Source organism: Vicugna pacos, chromosome 9 (assembly GCF_048564905.1).
Source record: "Vicugna pacos chromosome 9, VicPac4, whole genome shotgun sequence".
In the NCBI taxonomy this organism is placed as follows: Eukaryota; Metazoa; Chordata; class Mammalia; order Artiodactyla; family Camelidae; genus Vicugna; species Vicugna pacos.
The window spans coordinates 41,102,237-41,116,908 of record NC_132995.1 but is presented as its reverse complement, the minus strand read 5'-3'; the positions used below and the strand labels follow the sequence as shown (position 1 = coordinate 41,116,908).

At 39.8% G+C, this 14,672-nt stretch overlaps 1 protein-coding gene across 6 annotated transcripts in view; it reads right to left on the bottom strand.

The window, feature by feature from the left end:
• Window positions 1-11,549, bottom strand: part of NFATC3 (nuclear factor of activated T cells 3) — a 113,789-nt gene extending 102,240 nt beyond the window's left edge. For all 6 annotated transcript variants that reach the window (XR_012075736.1, XR_012075735.1, XR_012075737.1 and 3 more), the window contains exon 1: window positions 11,151-11,549. Coding sequence is in view for 3 of the 6 variants with exons in the window: in XM_072967601.1 (XP_072823702.1) it covers window positions 11,151-11,253 (103 nt within the window). In the remaining 3 variants the exon portion in view is untranslated. The remainder of the gene's footprint in view (window positions 1-11,150) is intronic.
• Window positions 11,550-14,672: the final 3,123 nt, after the last annotated feature.

Below are 14,672 nucleotides of genomic sequence, written 5' to 3'. Positions count from 1 at the left end.
TATATATAATTTTTTGCAATTTTCTGTGAATCTATGATTATTTCAAAATAAAAAGCTGTTTAAATAGGCAAAAGACTCAGACACTTCACCAGAAAAGATACACAGATGGCAAAAAGCACATAAAAAGACGCTCAACAGCATTAGTCATTAGGGAAATATTAGAATGGCTAAAATTAAAAAGACTGACCAGGATGGCAGAAAATGTGGAAACGTATATTTCTTCTGCTAGTAAGGAATGTGAAATCATACATCCTCTTTGGAAAACAGTTTGTCAGTTTCTCAAAAAGTTAAACTTAAATCTACCATAGGATCCAACCATTCCATTCCTAGGTATTTATTCAAGGGTAAAGGAAATATGTGTCCACACAAAGACGTGATGTTTATAGCAGCTTTATTTGTACGCCAAAAGTCCAACAAAAGGTAAATGGATAAACAAATTGTGGGATACACATATAAGGGAAACTACTCTCCAGTAAGCATAAATGACCTACTGACATGCTTGTTAACATAGATGAATCTCAGAATAACAGTGCCAAATGAAAGAAGCTGGACAAAAAAAGACTATATACTTCATGATTCCATTTATATGTTTTCTATAGTGATTTCAGTGGCCCTCTGGGAAAAGGAGAAAGATGAGTTGGAATGATTACAAAGGACAGAAGGAAATTTTGGGGGGTGATGGGTATGTTCACTGTCTTTAATGTGATAAAATTACATGGGTCAAAATTTATCAAACTGTACGCTTCAAATAAATTATTATTGAAGGGGCTCACAATATGCTACCCCAAAATATGCCTCTTTGGCATGAGGATTATGTGATCTGAAGTTAATTGAAAAACAGCAGACAGGAAGAACTCTCTGCCCTCTCCCTTTCTGCCCAAAAGCAGGGCATAAATTTGCCTTCGTAAAGGTGTTCCCCTCTCCTGTACCAGGAATAGGAGAACTACTCTTTTCTGTATAACAAATCTTACTGAACAATCCTTATTTATCATACATTTCCTAGTCACCTTTCCACAACTTACACCCCACCAGATGCCCAAACCCCCTTTTTACTCTGTCCAGTCTCTTCTCCACACTTGATCACTCTTTGGTAAAATGGTATATAAGCCTTCCAGACTTTTCATAACACCTGGCACATTTTACTAAAATGAATCATCTTTCCCTCCTCCAAATCTGCTTTTATCACAAATGATTCAAATTTTAAAAACAGAAATAATCCCAGCCTCCTTCCTCCTCTCCTTCCTCAACTGATACCAGATCTATCGATTTCTTTCCCCTAAATCTATCTCAGCTTTATTTCCACCTTGCCATCTCAACTCTTCTGTCCATATAATTTCTCAGATACAACACTGCCCTTACCTCCATTCCTGCCTTACTCAATCCATTATCTACAGTGTAGCAGGGTGATCTAAGCCATAAATTTAACATTCTTGCCCAGCTTGGAATCCTTTGACAGCTCCCTGCTGTCTTCAATCTAAAATCCAAACTTAATACAGCAGGCTGTCCTTCTCCAGCCACATTTGGATACCACAGCCTGATCTTCACCTTTCCAAAATGAAAGGACCTTGCTCTCTAACTTGTGTTTCTGGGAGTGGTCTACCCAGGGAAATCAACCTATTGGATTCAACTCAATTATAACCTCTTCTGTGACCTCTCAAAGTTAAGTTCTTTGTTATTTATGCACTCAGAGGCCTTGTCTGTACCTGTATTACTGCTGTATTTATTGTATGTCCACTCCAATAAACTTCATCATATTCATACATAATAATATTGACACAATAAATTGTATTAAAAGATTGAATGGTTTAGTATATTCACTCAGCTAACGGTACTGAGGTACTCTCAGATCTTACACAATGTTCCTACCTGGTTTCTACTTTCTCTTCCCTGTGCATATCTTTCTAGTTCATCCTTCAACAAACGCTAGTTACTTTTGGACTAGCCTGAAAGACAAAGAGTGGAATAAAACATTTTAAAAACACTTTATAATATCTATTTTTAAAAATCAGGACTGGGTTAACTGGAAGACTCTGTCTTTATGTTTCCAAGCCTGTAGGACCATCTGATTCCGCTTAAACCATACAAAGAACATGAATTTGGTGCCTTACATATCCCACCCACTAGACACCAAGACCACTATTCACAGAAATCTACTGGCCATACTTCATTCTCTTTCTCTGCACTGAAATAAGCTCCATGTCCACCCCAAGAACTTTGACAAAGTAAGAGAAAATGCAAGTGCCAGTAAAAGTAATTGCATAGCAAAAGTTACACTTACATTTTAAAGTTCCTCAACTGCTAGATACCATGGACGTAAAGTATAGAGGATTCTTTTAGATGATCTCTCAGCCTCCAACCCCCAGCATCCATTTCCTCCCAGTAGATTTTCTTCCATGTATTCACTTCTCTCCTGTGCAGCCATGAATTCCATTCATCTTTACCAGTCACTAATTTTGGAAAGGGAATGCAACCCAATTTTGGTCAATGAAATGAGAGGTTACATTTGCTGTAGGCTTCCGGAAGTCTTTCTTCATGCTTAAAAAGAAAAGAAGCCAGTGTTTGTGTCTCTTCCCCTCCTCCCATCAAATATCAATCCCAAATGTATCTATTTTATACATGTTTAAACCAGAAAATTAAAAGTATTACTATTTCTTTCAATAGCAATCAGATGATTAAAAAGTCAAGGAAAGTTTCAAAACAGTGATCAATCAACATTTACTAGGTTAAGAACAAAAGGGCCTTCTTGCCTTTAATCCGAAAGGAGAGTTCTGGTAAAGCTCAAAGACAACTGGGTGTGCGTGAAAAGTAATAGGTAGTAGATAAAGAGAAGCCCAAAAGGCAGTACTGATCTTAGGAGATAATAAGTGGCAGATGGCAAACTGATCAAAATATCAAGAAAAAAAAATGTGTGTCAGCATTAGTGGTTATAGAAGGTAGAGTAGTTATACTTGGGCTCTAAATTTAACTAAAGAAATAAATGGTACTCATATATCTTTTGTAACATGTGAAAGCAAAATGTTAACTTAAAAAATAAAAAGACTGCCCTACCTAGTAATTTAGTGTTTTTTTAAATTCTGAACTTTTAATCTAATTGAGGCTTAGGGGAATTTTGACAACAAATCTAAAAATGTTTTAAATTTTAGTAAGTGCAAAATTGCCTGCAAAGGCCACAAATCAGACCCTGTGCTTTTTAGCAATGTAACACAACTAACAATAGATAGGAACTTAGAGCCCAGACCTAGTTCGGTAATGCCTCAAAACAGTGTTTCTAAATTGCCTCAAAAGAGAAAGACAACGAAATAATATGTAAATGGCAGAGGCAGTTCAGACAAACGGGTGGAGGGAAAGGTTTCACAGTGAGACTGAAAAAAGATCAATAAAATTAAAGATGATAAACTTGATATTAATGTACAGAGTAAGGGATACAAAAAAGGTAAAATCACAGTGAGGAAAACCAGTGAGGAGGAGGTTACAGACTCAAGAGCACAGGAATCAAAAATGATGTTAGCTATGACTTGCAAAACTGAATTGAGGGGAATAAAAAATATGAAGAGAAAATTACACAAATCCAAACAGGAGGTAACCAAGACTTGATTTTGGCCAAAGAGCAGAGAGAAAGGGGGAGATAAAACTCACTTTCAGGAAGTGGCAAAATTTAGCAACCAACTAACCCAATAAAAAGATAGCAACAAGCTAATTCAATAAAAAATAATTTATTAAAAATGTATTAAAGAACTACAGACATGGTTTGAACAACAAGAACTTGTCAATGACCTAATAGTTTTTATAAAATCAGAACTATGAAACCATCTCCCACAGCTCTGTTTTTCAAACTGAAGGTAGTGATCTATTTAGGGAGTCACGCCCAACAATGTTTTCAAATAATGAAAAAGAAAATATCAGGGTGATGCCAGAGTAAAGGTAAATGCCGTTTTTTTGAAACGTCTATCTCAGTTTTCTGTGTTTAAACATCTATGTGTGTGCTGGCTTGAAAAATATAAAATGTATTTCTTACTCTGCATCATGGTTAAAAGATATCAAAACTCTGTATTGTGGAAATTTGCAAACATAAAGCAGAGAATATAGTGTAACAAGTTCCCATATATTTTTCATCTAGCTTCAACAGTTTAATGTCATTCTTTTCCTGAATGTCATTTTCATTGAACAACCTTTACTGAAAGGAAGTGAAATCTATAAAGAAGTGTTGATGGCAAAGAAACTATCAAGTTTCCTTAAAACTCTTCTGTGGCAATAAAAAATTAAAAAGTAACATTTAGATAAAATTTTCTGTATTTTCCCCAAAGACTTTCTTTATATAAAGAACAAGGTTAAAATCTGTATTCATTTAGTACTCAAAATGATCCTACAAATGTCAAAATGTTAAGATACAAATTTCAGAACTTCTCTGCTCTAAAATGTTCACAAATCAAAAGGATTTATATGCGTATTATTTTTGTGAGTTAATCTCTACCAATTATATAGTAAGATTAAAAATCTAGTCTTAAAATTAAGATCAAGTTCTCTAGTTTCATCATAGATTTAAAAGTTCAAGTGAATGACAGTACTTAAAACGTTAGCCTGATGGATTCAAGCAACATGATCAAACATTAAAATTTTTTAAATAATTTTAAGCCCTTAAATCATTAAACAGTAAGTGAATTTTTCTAACCCCATATACTTAAAAAATACTTCAAAAAATTTAAAATACCTACTTAAAAGTGTATCATAAGATCAGATTACTTCCTATTTATGTACACCACAAACCTTACCATCCCACCACTAATACTACCCAAAGAGAGAAATGGGTTCTATAAATCAGACATACTATAATTAATTTTTATTTTATTTGTTAAACCAGTTTTTTAAAAAATTACATGCAACAACAAATTCTATTAACTTCACAATGCTATTTTTTTAAAGTGAACATTTTTCCTATCCTAAATCTAAAACCTAAAGAGCTTGAGTAGTTTTTTAGCGTCATTTTTAAAACTTTTTATTATGGAAATTTAAAAACATACACAAAAGTACAACAAATACTATAATGAATTTCTATATACCCATCATCTAGCTTCAACAATTTCAGAATGTCATTTTTCTCCTGAATGCCATTTTTATTTAACAACCTTTTTACTTTAAAGAAATACTGAAAAAATTCACATTTAAGTATAACTCACAAACTGTCCATTGAACTGTTCTGACCAATGATGTGAAAAAATGTTTTTAGAAATATTTTTACATGTGATAGAAATCAACATTGAAAAAAGTTATAATTTCAAAAACCTATTTTCTAATTAAACAGCAAAGCTGATGAAAATTTAACACAGAATTAAGAAATATAAAAACTTCAAGACACTGAAAACATTTTAAAATATTAAAAATCTCACCTGCTTCTGTGACATAAGACACACTGAAACTGTAAATTTTGTAGGAAAATGAAGCCTTCAAATTACTTCTCCAGTGTACCTGAGATTTTCAGACTTTCATAAAGATGTACTTCCATCACAAACAGGAATACCAATATGGTAACTGTCCCAACAATTAAATTTCAGCTATAAATTCATAGGCAAATTATAGACCATTCTGCTTAAATCTTTCAGGTCCAGTTGTCCCTCTTCTAAAGTTTACTGAATTCAGGCAAACAGATGAGAGTCATGCAATATAATTATGTAAACATTATCAGAAATGCTGAAATATATGCAGACCTATATTACGTTTGAGTTAAAATTATGGCTGTTAAAAAACGTGCTACTGCTTGTGACTCTCCTAAGCCTCCCTGAACAAACTCACTCCTCTTAAATTCCACTGTTACTTGAACCTCATATGGCATGCCTGGACAAATTTGATGACTTGGATTTTGTTTTAGAAGTCAGGCTTACTGCCAAGTCTGCTGTGTCTACTCCCCTGACCCACCAGGACTGCTTTAAACAACACCTCCCTTATTTATGTTACTGCTGTGAGCAGTCAAACTACTGCTTACTATTAAATGAGGCTCAACCTACTCAGGTTTCTTATCTCTTAAGAGTAATGCAATTGACTTCATTGTATTATGGCTTCCTCAACCCTACCTCGTATTTAAAATAAAACATCACCATATTGAATCATCAACTACTCAATACTAAGAGAAAGTAAAGGACATATTAAATTTCACAATCAGCAACACAACTCATTTATTCTATTAAAACATTTCCATTTTATAGATTAGTATATTATTACTTTCTCAAAGGAACAATGAACTCCACATTTTCTTACTAAAAATGATCTCATGATCACACTTCATTGAAAAAAAAACAGAGCAAAACTCAAAAGCAGAATTTGGGATATGCCTCAGTAAAAATATACATAGTAATTTTAGGTTAAGTTTACTGATTGCCACAGAACGGCATGTCATAATAAGAAGTTGATTCTACAACTTACCTCAAGCTAATATCTTAAATGCCCTTCAATGCTTATGACTCAGGCCTTTCTAGACCCCCACAATTTCTGGGCATTGTATGTAATACCCAAGTTTTAATTTTTATATCATCTAATAAAACCACTAAAGTATTACTTCTTTTAATAGAAGATATGCCAAAATATCCCTTTTGTATTGGCAAATAGGAAAGTCTAAGAAAGCACAGGCATCTGCTCTTATGATGACAGAGTTGCAACAAAACAACATGACAATGACTTTTTTTCCTGGCTGTGGTTTCCCCATAGCTACTAGAACACATTTATTCACTAATCTCCATCACAAAATTCTGCTAATACTCCTGGGAGCATCCTATACCCTTATCAGGAAAAGTGTCAAGGGAACAGAATATTATATTATTCTTCCAAGTGTAATGGTGAAATATTTATCACTGACTCAATCACCTAACGTATCCTCCTTGCATTCGAGTATAAAGAAAGGGCTGACCTATGATATGAAAGTAAGGTTCAGCAGTAATCCTTTACAGTACCTAATGCACCATGCAAACACACCATTAATTTTTACAGGAAACCATACAAGCAACTTCCCTTTTTTCATGTTGATTTAAATATCCAGTTATACTTAGTATGGTCAGCAAATCCACCATCTTTCACACCATACTGAGCTGGTAACAACTTAGTTCAAGAAAGCAGAAAACACAATTAAAAGCAAATGTACTTATATTTAATAAGATATGACAAAGGAGATAACAGTGAAAAGAATAATAGAATTAAGAGGAAAAAATTTAAATATCTAAGACAACTAATCCAACTCATCTAAGTAAGGCTTACTGACTAGATCTCCCATCTGCCCCTAATCTCTCTCAATGTTTTAGTTTAGTATAGGAAAAGGGTCTAGGGAAGAGGAGGATGTAAAAAATAACCTATCCTCAGTTTTTTTGTTTTTTCTAAAGAAATGTTAACTACCACCACTTAAAGAGTACCACAGGACCAAGGACCATGCTAAGAACTTTAAAAACATTATCTCTACTAAAACAAGGTAAAACAAAAACGTTAAGTAAAAATTATCAATAAAAACTAGAAAAAGAAAAAAACACTATCTAAGAAACAGTAAATTATTAAGAACACGTGAATCAGATGTTCAAACACTAAATTAAGCAGAACACTACAGATTAAAGACTAGGACAATAATCTAGGAAAAGTTCCTTAACTTTACATACGAAAAAGTTGTATATTAAAGTGATATATGACAAAACTACACATATCTATCACAAAGTAAATTTCTTATAAACATACATATTGTATCTAAGATATTTCTCCCCCTTTAAAAAGTAGCAAGTAGATAAGACATAACACACCTATAGCACACACTCCTCCCAGCGACTTTCATTCAGGACTAGAAAGTCAATATTTAGTAATGAACAAACCCTGAGAATGAAACTTTGAATTTGAAACATAAATATTATTATAACACCAAACTAAATTAGAGATATACAATCAGCACACTAAAATAGAGCACCAGAAGCTGCCCTTTATAACGGCAAATAATGTTAATGAAATACATTAAACTTACCAATTTTAAATTCTCTATTTACTACTGAGGTATATTGTCATTTTGAAACTAGGTATTAAGCAAAAGAAATTTAAACATAATAGCCTGACTCATTTTTAACTAGAAAAAAAAAATCAAAGCTAGCACCATCCTCATATTTAAAAAAAAAAAAAAGCTAATGACTCTAGGGTCTTAAATTTTCTTTAATGGAAAAACCTCAAAACAACTCATAAGCAATCATCTAAAAACAAGTCCGTCACAATGTATCCAACATTATCAAGTGGCAAATCATCTAATTTGTACTTTGACAAGTTTGCTTAGCACATTCACTAAATACAGCCCTTCAGTCTCCATCCACTATCCCCCACTTCAAATATTTTTCAAAAATCTTCTGTATGGAAATTTAGATGTGATACAAGTACTCCAAAACCTTTAGAGAGAAGGAAAATCTGCTGCCCAAAATTACCAAGATCTGCTGTCGTATGGAATTGACCAATAAAAGTCAAAGAACTGAAACAAGTCTCATCAACTTCCCCTACCACAAAAAAAAAAAAAAAAAGCAAGCACTGACTCAACTTCAGAGGTACTTATTCATTAACTGAACAAATATTGGTTGCCTACTAGCTTAAAGGCACTGTGCTAGGCACTGATAATACATCTATGAACAAGATACAGACACTAACCTTGCCCTCATGGAATGTTCCATTCCAGTAAGGAAGATAATCCAGAAACAAGTGAACTCACTGATAATGACCCAATACTGATCTGAATTCTACCAAGCAATTTTATTCTCATGGCCCACTTTACCGCATATTATCATTCCAAAAGCATGCCAGTTAATCCACTTAGTTCCTTCAAACTACACACTCAATTATGCTTACTAAAAGAAAAACTAAATTGTGAACAAATAATTTGGGAATCTTAGTTTTGAATATATAACATCCTTCTCAATAGAATTTAAAAATCAGCTCCTAAGTGTTCCTAACAGCACTACTTACAATAGCCAAAAGGTAGAAACAGCCCAAGTCCAACAATGGATGAATGGATAAACAAATTGGGGTATATATACAGTAGAATATGATTCAGTCATAGAAAGATATGAAGTACTGCTATATCTGTAACATGGATGAACCACAAAAACACTATGCTAAGTGAAACAAGCCAAACACAAAAGGTCACATGTGTATGATTTTACTTATATGAAATATCCAGAAGAAACAAATCCATAGAGAAAAATCCTAGATTAGGGACTAAGCTGCCAAGGACTGGGAGGAGGCAAGGGAGAATGAAGAGCAACTGCTTAATGGGTTTGGGGTTTCCTTTTGGGGTGATGAAAATGTTTTGGAACTAGATAGAAAATGGTGGTTCTACAACATTGTGAATGCACTAAATGCCACTGAATTAATCACTTTTAAATGGTTTGTGTCATGTATATTTCACCCAAATTTTTAAAAACTTAAAAAAATAGCTACTAGAATATTTTAAAGTGACTTTTTGTCACAAGTAAAACTGCTCAAGTTTAACTGGGAATTTCAGTTATAAATCAAGTTTCAAACCTTAAATCCTTCTAGACCATTTTAATATTAAAATGGTTTTTGCAGGGTTTATGGCAAAAATAATTTCTTAAAAAGCTGTTTTCATAGCTTTTAAGTGTTGCTTAATGTTTTGAATGTACATACAACTCCTACTCACATGATGATACTCCTTTATTCCTCATATGCTTGGTTAATATCTTTATTGATTATACTTTTGGTATATAATGTGCTATGACTAAGTTTGTGCCCAATAAACACTCAACTGTTATTTCATTAAATCCCAATAATCTAAGTACAATTTAATACAATTCCCACCACAAATGCCACTTTTTCCCTGTTTCTACCTCTATTATAACATGCACCACCTTCAGTCAGCCTAGTAGCACAGTTATTTGGGTTTTGTGCCCCACATCCCATTTCCCAAGCTCCTTGAGGGACCTCAGTCCTTTCTGCATCCATCGTAACACTACAAAGCACCTAGTAGTATCTTCAACATGATAGGTGCTCAAATGACGTCAGTAAAATTGAAATAAACACAGTCAACAAATAACTATTGTAAATTATTTATTATGTTGAAAACGACATCTAATATATAAAGACTAATAGGACTGATCATACAAATACTTCCCAGAGAATCCTTATGCCTTACATTCAGATATGTTTTTCAGTGCAACCCTACAGAACAGTCTGTCGATCATCAATATGAACATGAAGTAATTCACCTAATACCCAGAAAGAATAAATGGGGATTAGTCTTACCCATCACCCTTTTGAAGTTTGCCTGCATATGTAATAGGGAAACTGAACTTAATGAACCACAGTATTCCAAACCAGGTCACAGGAGAGCTCTAAGTCCCCAGCCATTCTGTTTCTATTTCTTGACTGCTCTGACCTCCAAGCACTATGGTGCCCAACCTTCCCAATTCACGATCTTCTTTAAAACATCTTCCAAGGTGAGCTTTTTCCTAAAATAAAAATCGACTTCCAGAACTTTCTAGGTGAGTTACGAACGAGGACACCCCACTTTCAAAAATCTTCCGAAACAAAGCAAAGGCTCAAGAAAGAAGCCCAGTTTTCACAAAAGTCCCGTTATGACTACACTTCGAATTAAATGTGGGCCATAAACTTGCACAAGTGGAAGTTAACATTATAGCATTACTCTCCTAGCAAAGTAGATTTATACAGACATGTGCACGAATTTTAGGGAGCTCCTACACTTCAAGAATGCGCATCCTTCAAATAAAGATTAAAAAAAAAAAAAGCCTAGGATAGACGAAAAACCAAGGCTGCTTACACTTCACAGAGACAACATTTCCTCCGCACCTCGCTGGCAAAAAAGCGACAACCAGATGCCACTTGGGCAGCGGCTCCGACCCTCGGCCTCCAAACCCCGGGCGTCCACTGGCCACAGGCGTCCTGGAGTCGTTCCCCACTAATTTGCTTCTAGTCAAGCCCGCGGCCACTTCCACGTCGCTGCGACCCACACGCCTCCTCAGCGGTTTAAATCCGCTCTTCACTCACAACACACACACACACACACACACACACGACGGTGTTACCAGACCGGGGACAGCCAAAGCACCAGGGAGGGGTCGAGCTCTTGCGAGCGAGGAGAGAAGCGGACGCTTCTCGGTCCCGCCCCGCCCGGCACCCACCTGCAGGCCGCGAGCCCGGGGGCGGCGGCGCCGGCGCCCCGTCCTCGCCAAAGACGAGTTTAAAGTCGAGCTCGTCGTGGGCGCCACAGTTTGCAGTAGTCATCGGCGTGGCCCAGGGTGCTGCCGCTCCTCCTCAGGCGGCGGCGGCGGCTCCTCAGTGCCGCTTCATGCCGGGCCGCGCCGGCCAGGAGGTCGCAGCTCCGCAGCAAACTTTCCGGGCAAGGACCGCGACGCCAAGCGTTCGGTTCCGAACTCTAATACTGGCTGCGCGCGGAACCGCACCAGGAGCCGCCGCCACCGCCAGTCGATGGTGCCCAAGCTGCCACGGTCGCCTTATCCGATATTCCCCGCCCCCCCAACAGCCGCCACCACCGGCGCGCTCCCGCGCCGTACCGCGCGCCCGGCCCCGCCCCCTACCGCGCGCCCGGCCCCGCCCCCTACCGCGCGCCCATCTGACCCGGCAGCCCATAGGCCACCGGCGCCGCGGGCTAGCCCGATGCCCCCGCCCTCTCACCCGTGTACCGCGTGATTCCCTCTCGCGGAGACGGAAGTCACGTGAATACGTATAGCTGGCTAGCCCTGCTACCTCTTGGGAGTTGTAGTTTGGGCTCTATTATCTCGACTCCTAAACCAGGACCCGGGACCGGGGTGTGGGATTGCCCTTAAATTGGATTGAAGGGGCCACCACGGCCAATCGGAGACTCCTTTTCTTATTGGACGGACCCCACGTCCGGGAAGGTGCGCCAGAGCTTTGAGGTTATGGGTCCGGTGACGGGTGCCTGCATTGTTACTCCTGCTGGCTAGGTTTGGGGAAATTAGCGTCCGGAAGGAATATATGGACGCCCCTCACACCCTCATCCCTTCACCTCAACCTTAATGGCGGAGTGCCAAGAGGGCGGGGACTGGATTGCGCTTCCAGCTAAGGTGGAGCGGAGCCAGTGAAGACTTTGGTGGCGGGACAAGATCCAAGTCTGGGCTACCTGTCGCTTCAAACCCACCCCTGATAGGCAGAGCCCGCACTTATCTGGCTGAGCCTTCGTCTGCCCCCAGGAGCCTGCCTGGCAGCTTTTCCCTCGAGGACAGCCTTCGTATTTGAGGCCTCTGCAAAGCCCGATGAGCAGGGTCTGTCGCCTGCTGGAAATCAGGAAGACTGAATTGGGAAAGCCCGTCGTGAATTCGAGCCACTCAAAGGGCTCTGTGACCTCTGCATCCCGAGGCACAATGAAAGAATGGGAGGGATGTGATACCCAAACTGAGTGGCTGATAGTGGGAAGGAAGTGACACTGTGTCTGAAGACAGTTTTCGCTTTTGGCCTCTCCCCAGAGGACCTGTCTTCCCCATCTTCCCCAGAGCCGACCAAGGACACCTTCTGGGACCTGGGGTAGAGGCCCTGCCCAGAGACACTGAGCCTGGCTTGTTTACACAGGGTTCCTCCAAGGCACAGGATGGACCAACAGCTGGGAGAGATGCTGGTGACCAACTCCCCTAGCTCCAGGCCCCAAATGACATAGCATCCCTAGAAGTAAGCTGCCACAGGAACCAGGGTGCTATGTCTCAGAACCTTGGGTGCAGGTGCAAGGGCCCAGTCACATCCCACACTGCCCACGAAAGCCCCCGGGAGAAGAGGGCAAGGTGGTGCATCCTGCTGAGATGTCTCAGTATCTGGACTGACAACCTGAACTCCCAGGGGGCCCTAGGGAGAGCCCAACTAGGGCTAGGGTCAGGAGGAGGGAACGTCCAGAGAAGCTGAGATGTTTATCTTTCTTTTTTTTTTTTTTTTGAGACATTTATCTTGGATTGGTTCATTCCTGAGGTCAGAAAACTTTTCCTGCCCTGTGGTCTGTACCCATACCTGTGCTAGACCTGGGGACGCAGAGATAAATTAATCTCCCTTCAGGCTTCAGAGAGAGGAGGCCAGCAAATCTATAATCATTGTGCAAATAGATTAGGGCTATGCCAAGAGCTCAAAGAAAGTTCTTAATCCCCCTGGCTGTAGGTGTCTACAGGGCTAACTAGGAACTGGAAAAATAGGCAAGAAATGAGAAAGATGGTTCCAGGCAGAGAACAGGTTTCCAAAGACTTGGAGACCAGAAAGTTACATGCAGTGAACAGAAGCCAAAGGTAAGGCTAGATGAATGGGCAGAGTGCTGCAGCCCACAGCAAGGTATTTGGACTTTATCCTGAGGGCAGTAGGGAGCCACAAAAGGGTTTAGAGCTGGAGACTTACATGTTCAGATTTCTGGATGAAACACTGGATTGGAGTGGAGGAGTAGAAGGTTAGAGGCAGGAGAAGATAATAGCAGTTAAGGAGAGGAAGCAAATGGCATTAGGTGGATGAAACATCCTTTCAGTAAGCTGGCCAACCTTCAAAGGATCTCTGACCTTGAGGGCCTAAATGTGGAATTTAAAGCCGAAACATCACAGTAACTTTGCAGCCTTCTGCCCCAGGCAGATGGCTGGTCTGCCAACTAGTACTACATGTAACATGACACTTAATATAGTAAAAGGCCCCAGAAGCTTGGCTAGCTCACCTCCCCCTCCTCATAAAACAATGCAGTTTCAGGATGTGTCTCCCTGCCCCCACACATATACTTCCCAGGTTACCATCTGGATTGAGAAAATCTAACCGCTCTGCCCTCCAGACATGACTACCTGAACCAGAGGTTCAGGCCAGCCAGGCCACGGGGAAGGCAAGAAGGAGACCCTGGGCCTGTCAGCCCACCACTGGGAAGGGACCACAGAAGCTAGATGGCTTGAAAAACTCACCCATTCATCAAATGCTCAGCAATGCATCTGTGTTCCCAACCACTGTGCACCTGGAGAATGCTTAAAAGGGGATGTGTCTTGGGGAAGGTTTCTGCTCTGGAGATAACTGAGAACCCTAACCTGGAGTGATGAAGGCTGGGGCAGGGGTGGGCACCAACCGCAGGAAGAGTGTCGCCACCTTTGTAAGAAAGGCAGAAACAGCTGGGAGCAGGCTGTGATGAAGGCCTGCCTTCCCTCACACTTCAATACATGAACTCTCTCCACCCCTTTTCCTTAGCTAGGGCCAGGCCCTCCCCAATGAGCTGTTCCTCAGGCCATCTCCAAAGCTCTCTCAGCTGCCATCTGACCCACTTCTGGCCTTCTAATAGCCCTGTGAAACCAGGAGGCCCAAGAACCCAGTGCAATAGATAGAAACCCAGATTGGGCCAGGCTGGTGGACAAGGACTGTGTGGATCCCCGTACACCCTCTCCCTCCTGTGTGAATGCCAGCCAGGCCTGAGATTGAGGGAAAACCAACACTTTCATCTACCACAGGCCTGGCCCTGAGCCCCCATTGTTGAAGGCTCTCCTGTGGCCTCTGAGCCAAGGGATGATATAGCTTAGCTCAGTCCAACTGCCTTGTTCCATGTTAAGGGAAATAGGAGCCTTGGAGGAAAGTCAGAGTTAAGAAAGTTCTTCCTTTCCACGCCACACATGCCCCCCACCCCAACAAGCTCTTGTTTGATTTTTCTTCTGTGCCTGCTCCCCACCCCCATG